The following is a 25,474-nucleotide window of genomic DNA, read 5'->3' as shown; positions in this document are numbered from 1 at the left end:
TCATTTTCATAACTATAAATCCCATGACCAAAATAAGATACATTGATCTCTTTAAACGGTGCAGTGAATCTTTGGGGCTATTCAAAACAGGTACTTTATTTTTTCTTGGATGGCATGCCAACGCATGTGCCATATGAACTGGCGATGTTTGGCTATACACGTAAAATTAATTGGCTATCCAAAAACTTGGACAGTAAACAGGGGGTATGAAAAAAAGAACACAAAAAAGAACAGATGGTGTTTGTAAATGTGTGTAAAGAGACTTTGGAAAGCATTTTTTTCCCTTCCACAGACACAGAGACAAACACTTACCTGAACTGAGGAGACAGAGCAATCAAACAACTTGATTTTTTGTTTACAGTATGTCAGAGGAGAGGTCTGTCAGACTGACCTTTTCTATGGCCAACCGTGCCTCAGCGTCAAGCAGCGATTGTCCAATCACAGAAGGGACAGGGAGGCTTGCCTCTCCCCTCAACTGCATGTTGAGAAAGAACGTCATCTGCCTCATACATTTAGCTTAGCCAAAATTAGCTAGTTTTTCAAATCACAGATAGCCTACATCTTACCGAAACGACTGTTTTTTTTCTTTACTCGACAGTCAACGTAGCGGTTACTTATTTAGGCTTCCTGGGTCGACGGTGCCAAAAATGTACGCTAAAACCTTATTCCGATGCAGGGACATGCTGAAAGCAGAACTGGTCGTGTGAAATGCAGGCTAGCCTCATCAAAGCTAGCTGACGAGCAGGGGCCGAGAAGCGAAAGTGGCTAACTTTAACGAGAGATAAGCCTATCACAACAAGCCTGGGTACTTTAACATACCTGCCTCTGAAGCAACAAGGAGAAGGACCGACAGAGAAAGCTCTTTTCATACAGCGTAAGTAATGTTTATTACATAACCACATTAGCCCTTTGCGTGCTAACATATGTAACTGACAACTGTGAACTTAGCCAGCTTCTTAGCTAGCAACACAAGTGGCCTTATGTTCAGTTGGGGACAACTGACTTAGTAAACATGATTGTGGAAACAGATTCAAACATTTTGGCGGTGATAATAATTTACATTATATGTTCCTCCAGTTGTTAATTGGGGTCTTCTATTGACTAGTGATTTACAAGTTGTTCTCTTGTATTTTTCTTGACAGTGTTAAAAGCAACACGGTGCAGCATCAATGTGACAGTTTTTCACAAACGGTAACAATTGTTAATGGTATATCATTACTTCAGTAATGAATGGTTTTCCACGTTGTTATAACTTTGTTGTGCGACAAAAAGTATTTAATAATGTGTGTTTGTTCTCGGGTTATGGCTATCTTGAGTTTCATGATAAAATAATGGTTTCCCTATTAGTAGCCTGTGAGAGGTTTTGCCCCATGGGGGCATGGGAACATTTGAAATATCAATCTATACCCCCTATGGTCGTGTCTTGATCTTTTATTAGTTATCAGTGTATATAGCTCAGTCTTATTTAATTTAAAAGCAGGTTTTCTTTTCATATCACGTGCTGACTTCTCACCCATCACAAGCACAAGAATGGACTTGTTTTACCGCCTTGTTGTAGCGAGGCTTGTAGCATTGTTGGTGTGCCTGTGGCTGTGAGTCTGACAGGGTTTGTGTGGCAGTGTGTTCCAGAAATGGCAGCATCATCAACAGTGGCATGTTTGTGTTGGCACCTTGATGTGAAATCCTGCACCGTCAATGCTGTTTTAGGTGATTACTACTGCCAGTCTAGTGGACTGTCCAGAGGTATTCCTCCTTCACTTTGAGTCATTTCTGATGATGACATCACTTTATACTCAGTTATCAGTCGGATGGATTTTTACTGCTTTGAGCTTATTTTTTTTCAAGTGTGAAGAATGATGAACTTTGGTTATATGTTACATTAAAGAAGACAGGCTTGTGGATATATTCATACATACCAGGGCATGATTACTGTGTTATGCACAATTATTCATACTTAGTGTGTTCCTTCTAAAGATGAACAATTTAAATTTCTAAATATAGATTATATCTCAATCTGGCCTACTGCAAAACAAAACAACATGTTTTGTACTTTGCTTGTTTTGTGTATGTTTTCTTAATCAAAATGTCAGTGACATAAAAGTGATAATTCCCCTCAATGTTAAGCCCTAGTCCCTACAGTTTGCATTATTCACTTTTGTTGACTTATTAGGCTTCTGTTGCCATATTCACTTGTTTATAAAGTAGCATTCAGCAAGTGGTTATTGTTTGAGAAAAGGACATTTTTTGATAATGTTCATAATAATATTTGACATTAATTAAAGTCTATAAATTAACTTAATAATAAAATTTTGCCTGATTTTAACCTGTAAAATACAGTCGTTAAGGCTAAGACTTGGGGGGATTACTTGAACCACCTAGTGTTTGATGAAGTGCCGACTTGCTTCTCCTCTAAGATATTGTGGGTAGTTTAAACCACCTTCTGTGTTCTGAATGTCAGACCAATGCAATGATGTCCCCTTGCTGTTGTTGCAGAGAACCCATGCAGTAAAGTATAACATGACACATTTACTTTCCTCCTCTTCAGGTGTAGTCTGCTAGGCTCCAGTCTGGCGAAGTATTGACATTAGCTATCCTGACGCCACTGTGATGAAGATGACTGTGGCTGTCTGATCAAAGTGCTCTTGTTCAGGGAATCCGACTGCTTCTGATGCGACTTTAGTGATGAGTCATCAAAGAGGGCGGTCTGGGATATCCCTGGCCTGTTTTTTTCTGCCTAAGCAGTTTAAAAAGAGAGGAGTTGTTACAGGAATTTAATGTTATGATCAAGACCTAGACAGGGTGCCAGAAATCTTCCAGATAGACAGAATTTAATTCTCTTTCCCAATGTTGCTGACTTGTTTACCCTTTTTGACCTTTACTCTCTCTGCATAAGTGGTCTCTTAGTAGTCCAACTATTACATTGGAACAACTAATATAAACTAAAAGGGCAGCAACATAAAATAGGACCAACATTTTGAGAAGTATCCACTTAAGTTGACAGTTTTGCCCAAGTATTTGAATTATCAGCCAAATTAATGCAGTGATTGCACATATGTAAGAAAGTCCATTCTAGACTCAGTCACATATCCTCCTTGCAGGTCATATGTTTTATCAGCAGGAAGATGATAAGCTTGATTAATAGAAATCCAAGCCCTTTAGTAGAAATTGATTGCAAAGAGTTGTAGCCTAAAAATATGGACTTTTAATTATCATACAATACTTTTTGTTGTTGAGAGCCACTGATAACATCAAAACACTGTAAACTGGTATACATCTTACTCAGAGTGTCATTATTATTGTATGAAACCATTAATATTGTTTAGTTTCAAACTTCAGTTTTGATATCACATGAGTGAGAAGCAAACATAATAATACTTTGGTGCCCTAAACACCATTATTAAATAAGTGTAATGTTAGTTTATGGAAAATTGCTGTTTGTGAAGCTTGTATCAAGCTTCTGTCCAACACTGCTCACTTATTCACTTTTACCCATCATACTGGGAATATTTTTTTTGCAGAAAGGAAGTAGTTTGTCACATTTAAAAATAACAACAACAAAACCAAGCTATATAAAGATTATTTAGGTCAAGTCCTTAAATGGCAGTATCATTGTTGTCTGCACAGTGCATGCATGATGGTAGTTAGCCATTTAGTGAGTAGACATTGATTTTTCCTCTACTTTCATGATGCAATAACTTCAATATAAAAATGTATCACTGGGCCTTAAAGGACACCAGACAGACACATTGAATGGTGCATGATTTTTTTACAGCACTGGCCCTAATAAAGGGCACAAGAACTCTTTTACTGACTGTTGGAGCCAGACTGAGTCAGTTTGACTACTGCACAATAGTATTTCTAAGAAACAGAGAGCAGCCTATTTGTATTTTATATATTTGGGAATCTCATGCAAATAGTGCATTCAATGAATAATTCTTGATTATTACAGTTTAAAAAAAAAAAAAAAAATATTATTGATTATTACAAATGCAACCCCATCCTACATTTCACACAAGTTGCTTTATGCCGATCGAGTCATAGTACTTGCATTGCATATACATTTCATCAACTTGGCCAAGAACATTCAACATAAATATTTTGTGTTAGTATGTGTGTCATGCTAGAAAATGTGCAACATTACCAGAAGCTGTATGCACCTTTATTCAGAGGATGTTCAGATATTCCTACACCTCCTGTCTGAAATTCTTAACTTTCAATGTAGATTTGGGTCAACTTACAGTTTTCTTTATTCTTGAGTATTGCTAGTAGTAGTCCAGTGCTGTTTGTAGTCTGTGTTTGACAGGTTAATCCAGTCCTGTGTGGATCCAATCAGCAGCTGACTGTTAAATTAAGTTAGCTTATTAAAGCTGCCCTGCTTGTCTGATGTCTAAGGCCAGTGGATCTGTCTGTTAGCCTGCTTTAAACTTAGACTCTTTAACAGCATCAGCCCCCCGCTTCATTTTAGCATGTGTGCACCATGTGGATAAAACAGAGCCAGGTAGTATTTCCACCTTTGTGGAATCCTTACCCTTAAATGCATATGCACTTGCATTAAACCACACAAAAACATTGACACACAGAAGCATGGCATTGCCCTTATCTTGTCACATGCTGCGACCACCAACAACTACTCTCGCTGTTGCTAAGGCAACCACTTAGCTGCCACTCCAAGCTTTGTATCCATGGGGACATTAGACTGGTTGACATCACTCCCTGGAGTTATCAGTCCCTTCATCAGCATGCTTGTAATTTATTTATTCCTGTGTTTATTTTTTAATGTGAGACCAAAAGAGTGCTGCATGTCGTTGCTGTCTGTTGAATCTGACTCGTCATCAGCTCTGTGTGTGGCTGCTTCATGGGTCAGAGAGCAAATGATTTGGTTTGGTGATTAGTGGACATGGCATTGATACCCGCTCAGTAATGAGTTGAATGTGTGTGTGAATGCATTTGTTGTTAGGGTAATGATTCAAGTAGTGTGTACTAGTAATGCTTATCAGCCCTTTGGTATGGGTCAGCGGCCAAGTGTGCCTATGTATGTACGCTAACAAAACACACCTGTTTTATCTCACTTAAATCATTAAAACACTTTGGCACTCTTCATCAGTCTCACAAAAATAGTGAACCTGAGTAATGATTTTACCATTGATTTTAGCCTGTTGTAAAACCTTTTTTTATGTAGATGAAGGGTAAACAGCGTTCATCTGTCATTAGGTAGCATTTATTTTGGTTTAAGTTTAATGTAGACACTTGATTATGCTGTCATCTTTGACCTTGAATCATGATTATACACACATATAAATTACTGAAAAGCCTTGGCTTAATGCTTAAAAAAACAACTTGCCGATAAAGACAGACAAATGTTAATTTTGGCCACTATATACTCTCTCACTATATAAGAAGCCCCCATTGAAATCAGTGTTTCCCCTACCATTCTATTAGGCAACAGGAGTCATTTAAGGATACCTGACTTGTAGAGCAGGTCTATACCCGGTCCCTTTATCAAACAAGCTAAATAGCCCTATGTTATTTATCTTGTTTACATGAATGTATTTAATTTCTAAGTCCTGGTTTTCTGCTCGTTCTGTCTGACTCCATGACTAAAGCTGAGCAAACCCACACGCTTACTGACCAGGGAACTCCGCCCCCTCCTCCCTCTGACAGAGCTGGGGTCTGATGTTTGCTAGGATGCTTTGACTCAGTATCATGAGAGAGAGTTCTCTAATTAAACTGATTTATCCTCTAAAGCTGTGTATGAACCATTGCCCCGCTTGTTTTATGTCCAAGATAGTTAAATGAGTGCTGGATTTCAGCTCAAGATTGTAGCAGTTATGAACAATTTATTAAATTCTCGTAACAAGTCCGACACTTGTAATGCAGGAAAATCTAGCAATACCCCGTACATCACGCTGCAAACTGACAAACTGCAGCTGTTGGGCTCATGTCTGCACCAACTCCTTCTTGATCTTCTCACCACAGCAGGCAGAAACACACACGGTCCCTCACGGGTGTGTGGGGGCAGGTGTGCCGTGAATATCGGAGGGGATCAGTTCCTATACAGACTTTGACTGAGGGGCCCCTTAGTGGGTCACCTGACGATCATTTTATCATTTTAAAATTCATTTATCCAGGATCAATAAACTGGTGGATGATCCTTTTTGTCTTTTTATTCCTTGCTTGCATGTTTCTCATAGCGCCTGACGCTATTGACGATATTTATGATTGTTATTTGTACTCGTAAATAAACCTCATTCACATGCAGATTAAGCCTGAACCTCTTCAACTTTTATTAATGTAGGAGTGTTGACAAAAGATCACAAAGGCAAAGAGACAACAGGGGGAGATGGAGACATGGAATGTGTGTGGATAATAATAGTGAAGAGAGAGAAAATAAGTAGATAAAGTCAGTGGAGGACAGTCAATCATCATAAAGAACATTTACAAAGATACATAATCTTACCTACTATAAATATGTTATATGTTACAATAAATTGTTTCCTAAATAGTTTTTTTGGGTTATTTACTTGTTAAATTTTTCAGATGTCAGACTTATTTGCATGTGGGGAGGCCTTTTTGACAGCATAGGTCAACTTTACACTTGATACTGGTATAATACAGTCCTAAAGTTACTCCTGATGTGGCAGGAAGGCAAAAAAAAAAAGAATCATTTCCAACTTTGTTGTTCATACATGCATAAATAAATATATATATATATATATATATATATATATATATAAATATATATATATATATATATAGATTTATAGATAGATTAATAGATAGATAGATAGATAGATAGATAGATATAGATAGATAGATAGATTGTTATATTGACAGCTGGAATTTAAAGTATCACATGAACACCATGATTCCTTTAAGTGTTTCTGTCGTTGCCTCCCCCACACACACGCACACACAAAGCTGTAAACTTAGGGGAAACACTAGAAATAAAGATACAAGTCAAGAGTGCAGTTTTCGTAGCTAAGAGGCCATTAAGCAGTGCGACAATCAATAGAACTGTATAAGCATATGGACCTGCATTATGTAACCAATTAACATGGAGCTGATATAGAATCCCCCCTCCCTACTGAGGCTGATGTAGTTGTACATTTAGCTAATGCAGGTGCAGTTATGAACTGATAACACATCCTCTGAATTACTCCATGGAGTTTGTTAATGTGCTCAGTGGCCAGTTCTTCCTGGCCAAAGAAGCTTTTAAGCTAGCACTTCATTCATTTTAAGGATACGCTAAAGTGGCTGTACTATTCCTAGAAATGATGCAAAATGATCACTAGTGGTAGAATTACGCATTTAGGCCTATTGAATAAACAGTAAAAGTAACACACAGACATGCTTTAAAGCCTTTGCTTCTTTGTCTCTTTAAATATATGTGCAACATTCACAATGTTGTACAGTCCTGTTGAATCTATTGCTAAGTGTCTGTTCCCTAATCATAAAAAACCCTTTGTGTTTGCCAAATGATCCTGGACCTTTGTTGATACTGAAATGTTAACTGACGAGAGGCTACACAACAAAAAGCAGATATGATCAGAAATCAGATTCTTGTTGATTCATTGGTATGTCTACAGTAAATAACAATCTCAGAACTTATCAACAATAATCTTTTATCATCATCTGATAAATAGTTTATGCATCAGGCAACAGATATGAACTGTAATTCCAGTGAAACCAGAGGTTGGTGTTAAATGTCTTCAAGACAGGCCATCTTCTCCAAGTGCCATGTGCATCTGTGATGTAAATGTTGCCATTTCTTGGTCCATGACATCTCCCAGTATTGCCATTCACCTTCATAGTCTCAGTTAAAAATGTAATGTAAGCTAAATTATACAGTGGTTTTACTCATGCATACTTGGCTGGACGAGCCTGAAAAAGTTATTTCAGTATGAGAATGAAGTCTGGCAAAATGACATCATTTTAAAAAGTGAAAAAAAAATCACGGTTTGTCAGGCCTGTTGTCAAGAGGAGAAGAAAACATATTCTAATTTTACACAGCAAAAAATTAAAGAGTGACCTGCCAGATTATTAACAAATATGGTCCATAGTAGAAATGGCAGTGAAAACTCAAAATCCGAGGCAATCTGATGTAATAAAAATTCTTTGTTAAAGAAGAAGTGAACACTTTATCGTATTTTTTCAGCTGTACACTGAAGTATGAACTGTGATAAAACACATCAATGCTGGTGTTATTTCTGACATTTTCACCAAATTGAAAAAAAACCCTGCATTTTATGGCTTTTAATTAACTCAAATGGACATCTGCTTTGCAAAATCTTTTCTGAAAAGGCGCGGCTTATGTGACGTAGGTTTCTACGTCACAAACTTTATATAAAAGGTAGAATGTTTCCGTCTCTTACCGACTTCACCATTCAGAGACCACTCCCATCCTCTCCTGCACTGCCTCGGCTTTGAGAGCTCCAGCTTTAGTAACACCGGTGCTGGAGCCAACGGCCCAGACAGGTGGTGGTCAGGACCATTGACTAAGGCATGGGCTGTATGTAGAAATAAGTTTGTTGAGTTTTAGGCAGGACCAACAGACCTTCATCAGCTGAATCTTTTTTCTTCATCATCATTCATTAAGTTCTGGGAAGTATTCTAAGAACTGAAGCTTATTTCTTTGTTCATCCTTAACCTTTAAAATGTCTTTTAAGAGCTGAAGCTTTAGGTCTAAAGTACATTTATATATGGGTTTCAATTTTGCTATTGGCTAAAATTGATTTGTAAATACTGGCAAATCAGATATTGGCAAGAATCACACATTAGGAATCTCAATTTTTTAAATAGCAGTGTTATTGTATTATTCTCCTCTAATGTATGATACTCTGTTAATATGGTATCTAAGTGTGGTCTCTTTTTCCATTCATTTTGATATTTTCATTTACAGCGTTTTACCTTAAATACTGTGTTTGCTGCTCATGGCAATAAGTAGTAAACTCTTATTTTTTAAGATACATTCATATTTTAACTGAAATTCAGGTTCATTTGAAGCCACACAGCTAAGCCAGCATGTAGAATTGCAGGGCCATGCCACTGGCATACTGGTAATATGAATGAAACCATAATTAATGTAATTACATTCACCTGCATCTAATTTTTCTGTTTAAAGAAAGAAACCTTGCATTATCCAATAGAAATGGAGAGCCTAGTTGCACAGGTGGGAACAGAAAGGGGACCTTAATGAGCACAACTTGGAAAAGGAATGAAGCTCAGGACATGCAGCTCTGTTAAGAGATCTTTTTTGCTTCTCTTAAAATTTCCTCAATTACTGCACAAAGGGTAACAAAATTGAACATGGAATTTGAGCAGCTTTGTAGTTATGAAATAAGGAAGAGGGTGAGTGATTACAAATTTCTTAAATGTACCTACCCATAAAATCTTGAGAATTTTTTTTGTTATTAAAGTTATGATTCTTAAACAGTGTCAGTGTTGGCCTGAAATTGACCTAACTGTTAGATTTAGTGTTTCATTTTTCTGTTTTGTTTCCTTTACCTTCCTGTTTTTTTCTAGGACAGAGCCATGGGTGCATTCCTGGACAAGCCCAAGACAGAGAAGCACAACTCACGCGGTGAGGGAAATGGCCTTCGCTATGGTCTCAGCTCCATGCAGGGCTGGCGGGTGGAGATGGAGGACGCCCATACTGCTGTGTTGGAACTTCCTGCTCCCGGCATGAATAACTGGTCCTTTTTCGCTGTGTATGATGGTCACGCTGGATCTAGGGTTGCCAACTACTGCTCAAAGCACCTTCTGAAGCACATAATTAGTGCCACTTTAGAGGCCGGGACGTCACAAAGCTCCCAGACGGGTTCAGACATCTCCACTAATGACCATCCATCCTCAGGTCCCCCCACAGTGGAGTCTGTGAAATCTGGAATCCGGACAGGCTTCCTGAGGATTGATGAGCACATGCGCAGCTCCTCTGACCTTCGCAATGGCATGGACCGCAGTGGCTCTACAGCAGTTGGAGTCCTCCTATCTCCAGATCATTTCTTCTTCATAAACTGTGGGGATTCTCGAGCAGTCCTCTACCGCAATTCACATGTGTGCTTCTCCACACTCGACCACAAACCTTGCAACCCTCGTGAAAGAGAGCGCATCCAGAACGCAGGTGGCTCAGTGATGATTCAGAGAGTTAACGGGTCACTGGCTGTATCTCGGGCTTTAGGGGACTACGATTACAAGTGTGTGGAGGGGAAGGGCCCCACAGAGCAGCTGGTTAGTCCAGAACCTGCTGTGTTTGAGATGGTTCGGGCCCCAGAACAGGACCAGTTTGTGGTCTTAGCATGTGATGGCATCTGGGATGTCATGTCCAACGAGGAGCTATGTGAGTTTGTGAAATCTAGACTCGAAGTGTCTGACGACCTGGAGAGAGTCTGCAATGAAGTGGTGGACACCTGCCTTCACAAAGTGTGTACACCTTTGTTTTTGATATTAAGTTCTATGTGGTTTTACTTGTCATTTAAAAGAATTCCACCATAAGCTATATTTTTATTAAGGCTTTATACTTTATTGCTGCCCTCATGTTTGCCCTCATATTAATGGTGTATTAGAAACATCTTTTAATACAGTGCCCCGTAGAATACCACCAGCACCCACTGTGACTTCAGTAATATATAAACTTAAAACAAAAAGTAAGGCAATTTGTGTTTGGTGCATTATTTCTTTGTTGTAACAATGCTTCTTGGTAATAAATCTTACACCGTTGGAAATCCTGTTTAGTACCCTTTTAAATGATGCCACATTTGTAAGGATCATGCATTTGTGGGATAAGCAGCAGAGCTGAGTATGTGGGTTGCGCCCATGAAAAATGTACCAAATCTTCTCTGCCAATGCCAAGCAGCTTATTTTGCTGTTGCTATTGACTCTTGTTTTGAGCTTCTGGTACCCCCAGGATTGCCTGTGAGCATGGGCCCTGCTACAGTGGTCAGTAGATATCTGCTTCAAGAATCGGCATGCCACGTTTGACTGATCTGGATAGGGCCCATCAATTGGGCAACTTCAAACTGGTGTTCCGCAAAACCAAGTTGCGGCATTGTTTGGGGTGAACCCTAGTACCATCTCCAAACTGAAGGCCAAGTTCCATATAATGGAGAATGTCAGAGACAGGCTGCCAAGTGGGCGTCCCAAGAATACTGTTTTTTCACGCTGTCATCAAGAACTCTATCCTCCAAGATGACAACGCTCGCCCCCACAGAGCGGGGTTTATCAGAGACTACCTCCAGAATTTGGAAGTGGAGAGGATGGAATGGCGCGCCAGCAGTCCTGACCTCAACCCCATTGAACACATGTGGGATCAGCTTGGGCGTGCTGTTCATGCCAGAGTGACCAACACAACCACGTTGGCTGACTTGCGACAAATGCTGGCTGAAGAATGGGATGCATCCCACAGCAGTGTGTGACCAGGCTGGTGACCAGCATGAGGAGGAAGTGCCAGGCTGTTGTGGCTGTGTTTGGTTCTTCCACACACTATTGAGGCTCCTGTTTTTGTATATATGTAATATGTGATATGCCTTGTTCCTTCAAACTTCAATAATCCAATCCACCAAACAAGAGCCAATGGCAGAATCAGCTGTTTGGCATTGGCAGAGAAGATTTGGCACATTTTTCATGGGTGCAACCCACATACTCAGCTCTGCTGCTCATCCCACAAATACATGATCCTTACAAATGTGGCATCATTTAATAGGGTACTAAACAGGTTTTCCACTGGTATAATATTTATTATCAAGAAGCATTGTTACAACAAAGAAATAATCTACCAAACACAAATTGCCTTACTTTTTATTCTAAGTTTATAAAAAGTATAATTATCACCTTTTGACCATGCCAACAAAACTGAAAATGTAGACACATTGCTAAAGTAGAAATAATGGTAGCTGTTGTATTGATTGCATTAGATTGCTCAGATGATCAAATTGTTATGCCTGATCGGCATCCGTCCCAATATTGAAATTGAGCTGTCTGCTATAAACGCTGCTGTAGCTGTGTGAGTGCAAAATGCTTAATTATGTGTACCCAGGAAATTGCTTTCACTGTTTCTTTCAGCACCACTAAAGACTCATTCTCTTACCTACCCTGTCTTTACTTCTCTTCTGACGCCATTCTCAGGGGAGTCGGGATAACATGAGTGTTGTGTTAGTGTGTTTGGCCGGCGCTCCCAAAGTGTCGGAGGAAGCTGTGAGGAAAGATGCTGAACTCAACAAATATCTGGAGTCTCGAGTGGAAGGTGAGAACGGATGTAAGGTGAAAGAAGAGCATTGTTTGATGTTTGTGGAAACAAAGTAAGATCTAGAGAAATAGAAAATGTAGTTGCTCTTTCTTTTAACTTCTTTTTATTTCTAAATTTGTTGCTAGTTCTGCATATCAGTAATTTTTACTCATTCATAATCAGGTGGGTTACTGTCATGCTAAGTTCTGTTATATTTAACAGTTCGGGTTTAACAAACTTATTTAAAATCAGAATACTACTACTTAAGTTGTCAACATTTTGATACTTTTTTCCCAAAAAATGTTGGTATGTTTTGATACCATATGTTAAAATGTTGAATTCTTAAGCGAGAGCAAGAGACCGCTCAAATGCACTCCTTGTTTCCCACAGAATGCTGCTGTACTTGGGTGGTTGAGATAACCATCCCATGCAGCCTTTTCTGTGTATGTTTAATTTTTTTGTTCCTGCTCTTTGACAGTATTAATCAACAGTACGTTGTAGAAAGACACTCAAATAACGTCCCTTGGCTATTGAAATGTTTTACTCTTTATGCTGTAAAGATAGCAGCTGAACTGTCAGTGAATGCTTTTAGTAGCAAATCGCAACCATCATTCAAGAAGCTTCAGAAAAATGTTGAAACAACGGCATAAGAAGCTTCATTTTTAATTTAGAATAGTTATGGGAGGGAAGTACCTGTGGACGTCTGACTCGCCAGTGCAGATGTTGATTATATTCTAGGGCTGTCAGTAGATTGAAATTTTTAATTGTGATTAATCACACGACTTTAGTAGTTAAATTGTGATTAATCACAGATTAATCATGCCATATTTATCTTTTACCCCAAAGGCATATTTCTCAAGATTTAAATACCCTTATCAACACATGAGTGGAAAAAAATACTTTCTTTGTACGAATGTTTGTTCATGGCAACAACCAGTGGGGTCGGTGCATAATGGAAATAAATAATTAAATAAGTAATAATGGCCCCAATGTGCGTCGGCCACCCAGGAAAATGGCCGGTGTGCCAGAGTGCCAGTCCATTCCTGCTAGCAGGGTTTTCTGAGCATCTCCGTTGTTAACAATCAAGCATGGCTGGGGGGCAGCTCTCTGCATTGGTGGTGTGCTTAGCCAGCAAGTGGTATGGGGTATTTAAGACTTTACAAACTCAGGGTAACTCAGTTCATGTCCGCACTTATTTTAAAAATTTGTCACCAGAAATACTTTAAATATACCTGGCTGGCCCAACTGACTATTGGCAATGTGTGGGAAACACTGTCAACTGGTGCAAATTTATTAATGCTGGAGTTGGTCTACAGTTTTTGGTCATTAAAAAAACTGAAATTACCTTCAAAAGAGTATTTTTATGTACGGTTGCATCAAAATGGGTGTCAATATCATCAGATGTTTACTGGAAAAATCTAGTAGCATGACAACCCTACCAACTACTGTTGCTTTATAAATGAAGTAAATGGTAAAACATTTCTTTATCTTGGCTTCCAGAAAGCTTTTCTTGGACACAGGATCTCTCTCTGCAGCTGAAACACTGTATCATATCTGCATGCATGTTTTCTCCACTGGCTGACCCTGGCATTCTCTATTGTCTAACCTCCAGCCAAGTTTGCTCCGGCTCACAGCAGAGGAATGACACCATCGTGACCTCTTTTCCATTTCAGCAAGCATCTCCCCTCTCTTTATTCCCCGTTCACTCCTCTTCTCCCTTTTCTCCCTGTAAATACATCTTTCTCTCCCCTCCATTGCTCAAAAATTCTGTGTTTTGTCTGGATGGATTTTCTGCTCCCCCTTATCTTTTTCTCTCTCTAGTTCTTCCTCATTTCATCCCTTTTTTCCTTAGGAGGATGGTCGGAGTAGGTAATTAAATCTGTGTTGGTTATATCAGCTCTCTTTCCCGGCTGCTATTAAATTGTACAAAACAAGAGCTGGTAAGGTGTTAAATTTGGTAAAACAAGAAGTATATTTTTAAATTTAGACAAAATTAGTGAATTTCAGCACTTGTCTTGTTATTTCATTTCTATCTTTAATTCACTGAATGGAAAAACTTAATATTAACATTAAGAATTCAGTTGTTATATCAGGTGAACGGCTTTGAAACAGTGTAGGTAATGCATAGTCATGCACTCCTGAATGGATGAAAATGAGTTCACCTTCCCCAGAAATGTAGTATATTAAAGTTTGATTTTGATTTTGTAGATGTTTAGCTTCAGGTATTGTCTAATACCAAAGGATAGGAATAAAGGAGAACGAAAGAAGAGAAGAATGAGTGAGAGGAATTCTCTGGCTGAACACTGAACTGGCCTCACGCCACTCTCAGCTCAGTTGCAGGCCTCTTAATGTCTCCCCCTCTTTCTGTCTCAGACACACAATCATTTCCACGAATTCACTTGTATGGTTCTATCTTCACTTCCTTTCTACTAATATATCCCATTTTTGGCTCTCCCTTCTCTGTTTTCTCTTTCCTCTCTTTTTCCCAGCTGTTCTTGTGGTTCTTGGCGACCACCAACTCTGCTAATAATGACTTGTGTAACAACATGCCTGCTGTTTTTTTTTTTTTTAGAGATGCTGTCTCGGCCAGGGGAGGAGGGGTTTCCAGACCTGGTAACAGTGATGAGGAACCTTTCTACGGACAGCGGCATGCCCACTTTGCCACCAGGGGGAGGCCTCGCCAGCAAGTAAGAACCACCACTGGTCAAAGAGATGATCAGTACTTTTCTCTGATATCATATACATTTGGAAAGTTCAAGGGTTATTTAAAACTTTATCATTCATCTCTACTGCTTAATAATTAATGTTTACTAGTCTAACAAGTTGCAGCAGTTACACAGCCAGCAAGATGTTATCCTTTTTGACGACTACACCTTTGTTCCTCTTTTTTTTCACTCACTTTCCTTCTTGCAGCTTCAGTTCTTGGTATTAAATGTTTCAAGAGACCTTAATGACTATATCTGTGCTCTCCCTGCAGACGCAGTGTTATTGAGGCAGTTTACAACCGTCTGAATCCATACAAGGAGGAGGATGGGGTGAGTATCAGTAATTCTGCTTGCTTGACCATTTACAGAAAACTCACAAGAATGCTAAAGACCTTTTTGGACATCTCTGAGATAAGAGCTGTCTCGTTTAAAAGTGTTTTCTTTCACATGGATGTCGGTGGTCTCTACAAACGCACTATATTTTAAATAATCCCATCTGGTGGACCAGGCTGACAAATTGTGTCTGTTGTAGATCTTTTCAAAACTGCAGCAGCTGAAATGTTAAAATTGACTTCAGAGATGACTTTGAGTTCACCACACCCTTTCATTATGATAAACAGCTGTTTGCAGCTGCACAATGCATGATGCACACCTTCTTGTCAGCTCCTCTTGTAGGTTATTCATGCATGATAACATGTTTTTGACAAGTTGTTGGAAACTTTTTGTTCTTTTCATTTTCTTTAAGCTTGGGCATATATGCCTTTATGCAGACAGGACAGTGGATAGAGGCAAAAACCAGGGAGAAAGAGAAAGTGAGGGGTACATGGGGCACACTGACATAACCATTAGGCAACCTGCACTCCTATTTTGCTCCTTTACCTTACTAAGTGACTGGAGGAAGCATTCTTTCAGTTAATCTGCAAATGCATCGCTCAGTGAGGATCTCTCCATACATCAAAGATTATAGTTTGACACTTTGTTCAGCAGAAAAGACAGGTAAAGCAAAACTCTAAAACATGCAGATATTGTTGTTTATCTTACAGCTTACTAAGTTGTAGGACTGCATTATCAAAGGTGATGGCATCATGCCTCAAATAAGAGCCAAAGCCTTCTAGACTGAGGGGAGTAAAGGCTGTGGCTTGGCCATTATGTGAGAACAAATGTTGGAGTCAAACCAAAACATTGCATCTTGGATTGAGTCACTCTCGCTGACATAATAGCTTTGAAATAGGTCATGAATGTTCTTTGATCCTGTTGCTGTGTTTGTAGTTTATGGGTGGTTACAATTATGAATGTGTGTTTTTAAATGTTGATATGTTGTGTTGATAGTTTATTTAGGACATTTGATTGTTGTCAGCGTTTGTGCAGAGATATTAAGCTTACATTAAGGAGTCTGTCGGTTGGGGTATAAAGAAAAACTTGAAATGACCCGGAGACATTGCTGTCTCTCTCCTCTTCCCTCTGTCTCTTTGCAACAGACCCTGAAGTGAATATGCATGATATGCACATTCTTACTTACTGAAAGTTATACACTGGCCAGTGAATCAAACAGCTTGCAGTGCTGTGTTTGTGATGAAGGCGGCAGCAGTATACCTATGCAGTGGGCAGGAAGGACTGTGACTTAAGCAGCTGTCAGACATCTCCAGCACCCATCTGCACATTTGTGTCAAGATATCTACATGTTTCTAACTTCTGTGGAACATAACTGCAATGAAACGATTTGAAAATAAAACCTTTTCTCTGCATCCCTGCATAGTTTGTCACTAGTAGCACTCCGTCTCTGGTCACCCACCTCTTGCGGCAGCTTTGGGTTGAATATGATAGTGTATCTGTTTCCTGTTTTTTTTCTTTCATGAATTTGGTACTTTTCAATACTGTTGAATGGTAAAGCAACAGATACTGTATCATCAAAGCACATGGTCTAAAAACGATTTTATCAAAGATTTTACAGCCTTAGAAGGGAGTACGGTATTGTGTGAGAACGTGTGTGTTTTGGAGATTAAGCCAGCAGGATAGCAGCAAGCACTGCAGCATTCCACACAGTCTGTTTCTAACACGACATAACACAATCAATTTCCAATTCTAACTTGTGTCTGTAAACAGATTTTTAATACATTCATCAAAAAATCATGGTAAAAGTCTAGCAAATATCTTAGGCAACAATTACGTTAAGTTAGCTGAAAAGGGTAACATTGCATTTTGTCTGTTTGTAAACACGATGTAAGCATTTTTTGGCGCTAAAAGATTAAGTTTTGAAGGTTCCAGAATGCAAAGTCTTGGTAACAGCACTGTGTCTACTCAAGAGTCATGTGCTTCAAGATTCTTTGCAGGTGTACATCAAGGTTAGAGCAGAGGTTGTGCTGGACTTTTTTGTTGTCCGTCATTTTGACGGAAAGGGTCGTAAAAATTCCATCATGCCATTTTACAATCTGTCATAATTTTGTCTTTAATATCTGTAATATGATATAATTCAATACGATTTTATTAGTAGTGTTTAGCTAATTAATGAAGCACCATTTCTAAACTTATATTCTAAAAACAATCTTTGAGGTTCTGCATTTTAATGGCACTGAGAGAAAGATGAACACAGCAGCACAGCGTTTAATCCTCGTCATGTTAATGCAGTGAGCAAGAGAGAATAAAGCAACAGGCGCTGATCTGAATCATCATTCACCCATATCTCTGTTATATTTCCACGTTTGATATCCATATGATAAAAGAGCAAACTTCGGTGTCTAAAGTGAGGTTTCGGTGGTGAGCAAGCAAGGTGGAAGCAGCAGGAACAGTTTTGAATCATCGGTTACCTTGGACACATATGAAATTTCGCATAAAATCGAACCTGTTCCGAAAAAAAAAGGGAAATAAAACGACAATTTCGGCATCAGTGTGCAGACATGATTAGAACCACATGAAACGGGCTCATTGTACAAAGGCCCTAACACTTTGCATGCCGACTTGTGTACTGAGACACCTGTCAGCACAGAGACCAACACGCTTTCACTCATCTATGATGTCAGGTCAGTGAGAGAGCTCACTGGCTACAAGATTTTTTAATAGATTAAATAACCTCCTTGATAGTCTATGTGTGCAAAATGGTAAAGATCTATACACCTGTCTGTGTGTGTGTGCTGAAAAGCAGGCTCATCCTCATCATTCCAGTCCGTCAAAATGACGGAGAATATTTGGTTAATGCGACCTCTAGGTTAGAGCCAAAGGGCTCTATGCACGGCAGGGGGTGGCGTATTTCCGGTGGAAAATAAGACCGGTTCACAACTTCTGCCCAACGATAGGTGCTAAGCCAAAACTGAACCGAAACCCTCCTATACTGCCTTAATTTGTCCGTTTCGTTGTTTTTTTTTTTTGTTTCGATTGTTGTTTGTGTTTACTCTGTCATCATGGCATGGCATCCAAACATGCTAAAATGATGTTTCAAAAACAGGTTAAAAGCACTTCTGAACATCGTTGCTGCGTGCTGCAATGTACATCTTCAGCTAAATTTAACTCGTCATTGACAGTCAGCTCAGGTAACTCATGCAAACAGCGAGTAAACCGCAACGAATTTGCCATCATATGCCTTTCTCTTCTCCCGGCTGGAAGTGTGGGAGCGGTCTAATGCCAAATGTGGAAGCAGTTCATGCATAGAGCCCATAGCCATTCTCAGATAGGTGGATTACAACATAAATAGCAGACTCATGGGTTCTATTTGTGCTGCTTACTCCCAGTTGAAATTTTCTTTGAATTAACTTGCTTTGTAGTTCAGGCCATTTGGAGTAACAGCCTCACTTCGTCTGTTCACAGATACGAGTCATTTTTGTATGTTTACACCTCAACAGTGCTAAAATTTCACAGACATATTGTCTTCTCTTGATTCACAGCATTCCTTAGAGGACATTTTTTGTAAGGATGCAGAATGCTGGCATATTGTTTAAACCAAGTAGCTCATCTGTTTCTGGTGGGTCTCGGCGTCACCGGAAATAGAAAGTTACACAGAGGCTGCCCTCTGACTAAAGCGTAGCAAACCAGACTCATTTGAACAATTGCATCAAGGTGAAGCTTTTGAACTCATAAACAATGATTGATTGATTTAAATAAATCATTGTGTCATCATGTATAAACAATATGCCCAACCCAAAGCAGCTTTCAAGATACCATTATTAACACAAAAATGCCAGAAACCAAAAGTAGACACTTGAAGCCAACCTCAAGTTTCTTTTAGCCTTTTGCTACAAAAAGAGGCGAACTGAAAGTGAACAACCACTCCATCCTGTTGTCATCATTGCTCCAAAATATTTCAGGATTTTAAATGTACTTCATTCATCAAAGGTGTTGTTTTCTTATCATAGAAGGGACAATATAAAATAGAAATAGATTTATTATTGACTTCACACAAAGTTCACAGTCTCTTCTTCTCTCTGCAAAGCGGCCTTCAAGAGCCAGACGAAGAATTCCTGCTCATAATGGAGCAGTTAGGTTTGCTTGAACATTGAATTCTGTAACATTATCATACTTGAATTGAATTAGAGCTAAAATTTAGGTACAACCAAATTTGGGCACATTTTTCATGGGTGCAACCCACATACTCAGCTCTGCTGGTCATCCCACAAATGCATGATCCTTACAAATGTGGCATCATTTAAAAGGGTACTAAACAGGCCTTCTAATGGTGTAAGATTTATTGCCAAGAAGCATTGTTACAACAAAGAAATAATGTACCAAACACACATTTTCTTACTTTTGTTTTATGTTTACATGAATATGCCAGTGAGCAGAGTATGAAGCAGCTTCAGTCCTTGGAAAAAACCACACAGGATGCTTACCAGTCATGTGATAAACATGTAATCTCTTAAACCTGCAGGGTGATGACACACATCAGCTAATCTCAATTTTGTACAGACATTTTTCTAATAGGCAGGCAGAAAAAAGTCCACATAAAGTAGGGTTGAAAAGATCTGTCAGTTTGTATGATCAACTCACTGAAATTTTCAGGACTTTCTGGCATGTGCATAAAACCCCCAGACAAACAGGGCAAGGAACTTTTGTTTGGTCCCAATAGATTATTGACATTTAATTACATATGTGTTAAAAGTACTTAGTGTTAACAGATTTATGCAGTCAAAGTCAAAAATACATCAGTAAAATTAGTAAAAGTATTGTACATTCTTTTACATCTCCTGCCCAGGGACCACAGATGAAAATTAGCTTTATAGCTAACTCTGGCTTGACAGTTTTGTTTTGCATGGCCCCTGTCAAATAAACTAATAAACTAAACTAAAATATGGCACTTGATTACATCGTACTATATGACAGATTTGTGAAGCTTAACTTTAAGTTGAGTGCTCCAGCACAATATCCCATCATGTCAAGTTTTTATGGGATATTATTGACATTAATGTAGAAATCGTCACCTGGCACGTAACTTTTTTTATACACAGCTAAACACACTAATAATGAGGGAAATATCGATTTGTCTAACTGTGTGTTCACCCTCTGATTAACGCAGCCCTCCTGTTTCATTTGGTAAGTGATGACATATATAACTGTGACACCCCTCTCCCATTCTTCTTCCAACCCCTCATCTACACACACACACACTTACACACAAACACTCATTCTTACAGGCATGTGAGTGGCGACCTGCTGCATATACCCGTCTGTCAGTCTCTCATCAGTCTCAACTCCTTGCTCTGGTGTACTTTCTAGCATGTGGAGCTCCAGTTAAAGTCTTAAGACGTCTGTGTGCAGACATGACTGTCCCGGGTCTGATGAGATTGAATGGTCATTGTCTCTCTTGTCCTGTCTGTCCCTTTTCTTACATCACCGCACGCAAACACGCATGCATCAAGCCCTACACGCATGCACCCTGTCTTCCAGTCTTTTCTCACATGTGCACGAAATATACAGCGGTCTGCCTTTCTGTGCGACGCCCCTTAAGACGAAAGGCCTTGGGATTGTTGTGTTGACGTATTGTTGCATAAAGAACCTATACACTGAAGTTGAAAGTATTCCTTGGCTTACTCTGCTGTAAATGCTTTTTTCTCTTATATTTTATGTATCATTGTGTTGATCAGAAAAAAAAATCTGGCCTTGGAAGTCCAGGTTTGGAAAATAAATCATTGAATGTGACCGTGAAGATTGTGTTGGGAGATTTAATAACACTATGTCCTCTTTTTTCCCCTCCTTCTTTCTTCTTTGGCTTCTTTCCTGTCATCCGTCCTCTCTCATTCTTTTCTCTTCTTCATCATTTCTCCACTCTTTCCTCTTGTCTGTCCTCATGCAGAGTGGAGCAGAGTTGGAGTGCCACTGGTAGCTGCCAGCACAACTGCCCGATCTGGAAGGAAACACAGGACCACTTTTCCACACAAGATCACATCCATAGTCACCTCTAAATCTCCTCTGGGATCTTTTTATTATTCACCAACACTGAGAGATCAATCACAGCTGAAATCAGATTGAAAACAAAACAACACACTCAATTTGGAGGACTGCAAAACAAGTTCTTTCGTTTTTTTGTAGAATATAATGGAAAATAAAAAGAACTGCATTGATGGTCTGAGAACAGGACTACAAATACAGTACTAGGATCTGAGACGAAGCAGAGAAGCCCAGATTTTTACTGGCTCTTGTTTTTTGTTTTTTGTTTTTTGCTTTCTTTGTGGTGATTGTTTTTTTGAATTGGATTGACAGATGCTGCTTTGAACTCTTTGGTGCCTGTTTTAGGACTGAGAAAGAGACCTAATCCAACAGCTGGTCTGCGAATCATTGCTAAACCAGCTGCTCATGGACAAGATACTAGACCCAACAGTTATTTGGCTGCATTTTTGGTGCATTTGTTTTGAAAAGTGAACCTGACAATGGACTACACAAGCTGGAGACTCCCATATTACTTAAACTGTCCAGTCCAGACAGGCTTGGGGTTCTGGGCATTACTGGTACTTAAAAATGGGCCCTGAAGCAAGCCTCCAAGAATGGAGTGAAAGACCATCCAAAGACCTGGAGGTTAACACCTCAGGTTCACCTGTGTGATGGGAGCCAACTTAGGAGAGGAATCCACCTAGCAACAAAAATCTGTTTTGGCTTCCCAGTACCAAGCCCAGACTAAAACAGGAAAAAGAATCACATGGAGACAGTTGACTCTTCTTGCACGTCCCTGTTCACTTTTCTCTCCTCCTGTTTGTCAAAGGATATTACCAAACGGTGGTTTTCTCATTCTTCCCCTTTTGTCTGTAGCTATTTTCGCTTTCCTCTGCCACTTAAAGTGACAGATAGCTGTCATTTGTATTGACGGACATTGCCAGATGTAAGCTTTTGAGCCTGCTGTTGTTTAAGAGATAGAAAAATAGATATTATATATAAAAGTCCTATAAATATATAGATTGATATATATTTTGAGTTGTTTCATCTTAATTCTTAACCATGGTATTCGTTGTGGCCTAAAGTGGTGTGGTCCTTGTGTGCCAAGAAGACAATTTAGAACACAAAAAAGTTGCACACAGTGTTCCACACAGCAGCTTTCCAAAGACAGGGTTTGTGGTAAAAGAGCTCCAGCCTCCTTCTTATCTTCTGCTTGTACTTCTTTTTCTACTTCTCCTTTATCCTCTTCTACTCAACACATGCACAATCCTGGTTCTGCTAAAACTTGCCTTTTCTATTTCCTACATATCCTGTTTAAAATAAAAACTAAAAAAGAGCTTTTTTGTTGAGATTGAAACAACTTCATGAAAAAAAGGTTAATTTTATAATGTTTTTGATATACACAAGTGGCTTTTTAGATTACATTGGCTGTGCTCCTACAATAGATGGATATGGAAACAATGGGAGCACAAAATAAACCTTTTACTGCTTATTTGAGGGAGAGTTAAGTTTTCAACTATATAAATTAAATGAGGGACATTGTTGGACAAAAGAGAAGAGTCCCAGAGCTGTTCCTGTCTTTGATTTTTCCTTAGCTGTTTTGAAGAGACTTTAGCCCAAAGGCAAAGGATGATAGCTGGGAAATCCCTGGTTCAGACTTTTTGGATTAACCAGGAGTCCATTTCATTTCTGCCACCCCAAGCACTAATACCTGAAACTTCAGACATACTCTTTGTCATAAGAAGCCTCTTCCTTTTTAAGCAACTGTGCTCATAGACAAAGTAGACACACATGCTTTGCATGTGTACTCTTTTCTGTAGATTCATTAAAACAGTATAAAAAACCTGTAATATACACTTTTGTTCAATCATTCACTGGTAAAGTCATTGTGCTTTCTGAAGTGGCAGTATTGAAAGAGAAACAGCCTAACAAAAGTTTTTTTGGCTGGTTTATGTTCTTGTGGTACACTTGCTCTCAGTGCCATATGACAAATAGGTACTTGAATGTGTAGTTCTTTTGCAGTTGAGTTGTTTTGATGGGATGATTGAATAGTTTTGTGGTGGAGGGGTGGGATCTCTATAACTGTGCATGTTTTGTGATTGAGGGAAGGAGTGTATTTTGTGTGTAAGTGGGAGATATACTTACTGGGTGGATGGGGGTAATACGACTATATGCTCAGTGTGGTGAAATATAATATTAAGATTTTTTCCCACATCTACTCCTGACAAATTCTGAAGCATTTCAGGAACACTTCCCCTGTGTTTCTTGACACATGTTGGGACCAGTGGGCAGCTTCCCCTGTTGTATGGGGAGGGGACTTCATCCTTATGCTAAAAGGATGCATCGAGATGGTGGCTGAGCAAAGTGTCAGATGCAATGACAGTTTTGCCTCTTTGTGAGAGCTACATGTAATACAGCAGTACCAACAGAAGAATCAATAACGTACTGGGGATCATAAAACCTAATGAAGTAGGTTCATCTTTAAAGCTATCACTAGTCATGTGGTACAAATGCCATCAACGCCGCCCACGGTAAATTGTATGACTACTATCTGCTGTATTCACACATCAGCTCACCCAAGTTCTTGAGGAAATTTTACCAGGTTCTCTGGCAAGAAACTTTCTGGGTAAAGTTTGGGTGAAAATTGTGCTGTTTGTCTCTACACATCAACCCCCCCCCCAAAAAAAAAATGTTCAGGAAATATTCATTTTTGTCAGTGTGTCAATAGAGTTAAACAGAGGGATGGCAATATTGAAAGAACAACTTGTTATTGTATGACATCAGTCATGTAGTTTTTGAATCCTAAAGAAAGACTTTTTATTGGCATTTGGCCTAGAATTGAAGAAAATCTAATGAGGATCCTGAAATTCTGTATCCTGAAATTTCTACTGCCTATGCTATTTCACCACAATGATCAAAGTCCTTCAGTTTAGGTTTTTTGTTTAAGCTATTTCAGACACTGGGTTCAGACAGGAATAACAGGAGGGAAGGAGGGAGAAATGTTGATTTTGTTGAATGTATTTTTTTTTTCATTATTCACACTGATTCCACTGCATGGACTGAGTATGAGCAGGGCTGCGGCATCTGCAGCTCTCCTTACTGTGTCGTCTTTTATTGATAGAACAAGCTCCTTTCTGATTTTCTGTCTGATCTCTACTCACATGGAACTTTTTTTAAGAAACCTTGAGGTTTGATAAATTTAACCCTAGCTTGTTGCTTCAATTTCAGAACATGTTTGGCTAATTTTACATTTGGATTGAAGAAGGCCAGTGAGAATTTGGAAACTCATGCACAATACAACATAAAACACAACATTCCTAATGTGGGCTCTTAGGGATAGAAATGAACCTGGTGTCTTTTTTTCCTTCTGCCCTCCTTGCTCACTGTTTCAATACAAACTGATGTGAGTGATAAATTCCACTTTTTTATTTATTGCTGTGCTTTGTAGCTCTTTAAAAATGCTGTATTTTGAAGACACATTTAGGTAATGACATGCTGGTGTGCATTTGACGGTAATTTATCACCCACTCACTTTCACCTTTGAGGAGACTAAGGGAGGTGAGCTTTCTGAAACACAAAGGGTATTCACATCCCTTCTTCCTGTACTAATTTCCCAGTATGCTAATGTGATGTTACAGACCATACAGTGAACATAAACGTCAATAAATGATGGAAGTTTAAACCACAAAGACTGCTTTCTTTTTTGTCACTTTTAAGTGTTTCTCATGTTTTTTCCCTGTAAAACAGGCAGAACATAAAGCATGTAGACTGACCTTACCTCCATGGCTGTGGGTCCTGCCAATATTAAGCCTTTCAGACTCCTTACTATGACTCGGAGTCTTGAAAAATGAGTATTTGGGGTTCCTGTCTTAATATTCCACAATATGGTAGCTGTGGTGAATCCCTGTACAACACGGCTTCACCAAATTTGTGCAGAAACGGCTGTCAAATCCATATCTGTCAAGCAAAGCAAACAAGGGTATTCTGTTTGTTTGCACCTCCAGCAAATGACCACTTCCCCAAATACTTGATTTTGTGTCTGAAAGAATATGCATGCAAACATTTTATTTTACTTAACTTGATGATGTGTAAAATGTGGTTGTACAGCTTCTTGTAGAGTAGGCTAATCGGTAGTACTACTTCTACTCAAGTGTGTAAAGGGCATGTGTTTCCCAGCCTCCACCAGTTGAAATGTTAA

The 25,474-nt window shown here is 39.1% G+C and overlaps 1 protein-coding gene across 1 annotated transcript; it reads left to right on the top strand.

Annotated features, from left to right (window-relative positions):
- Positions 1-435: 435 nt before the first annotated feature.
- On the top strand, positions 436-24,956 carry ppm1ba (protein phosphatase, Mg2+/Mn2+ dependent, 1Ba). Its single transcript, XM_041789134.1, has 6 exons — positions 436-874; positions 9,523-10,419; positions 12,121-12,238; positions 14,793-14,907; positions 15,198-15,255; positions 21,203-24,956. The coding sequence occupies exons 2-6, from the start codon at positions 9,532-9,534 to the stop codon at positions 21,230-21,232; spliced, it is 1,209 nt and encodes a 402-aa protein (XP_041645068.1). The 5' UTR covers positions 436-874; positions 9,523-9,531; the 3' UTR covers positions 21,233-24,956.
- The last annotated feature ends 518 nt before the right edge of the window (positions 24,957-25,474 follow it).

Source organism: Cheilinus undulatus, linkage group 6 (genome assembly GCF_018320785.1).
Source record: "Cheilinus undulatus linkage group 6, ASM1832078v1, whole genome shotgun sequence".
NCBI classification, from domain to species: domain Eukaryota; kingdom Metazoa; phylum Chordata; class Actinopteri; order Labriformes; family Labridae; genus Cheilinus; species Cheilinus undulatus.
Note: the sequence above shows the minus strand (reverse complement) of the source record. Positions and strands in the feature narration are given on the sequence as shown.

Bases quoted from the DNA above. Each gene is read 5' to 3' on its own strand.
- ppm1ba (XM_041789134.1), top strand. From the start codon at position 9,532: ATGGGTGCATTCCTGGACAAGCCCAAGACAGAGAAGCACAACTCACGC. The intron at 10,420-12,120 runs GTGTGTACACCT...CGCCATTCTCAG, and splicing joins TGGACACCTGCCTTCACAAA to GGGAGTCGGGATAACATGAG. The intron at 15,256-21,202 runs GTGAGTATCAGT...GTCCTCATGCAG, and splicing joins CATACAAGGAGGAGGATGGG to AGTGGAGCAGAGTTGGAGTG.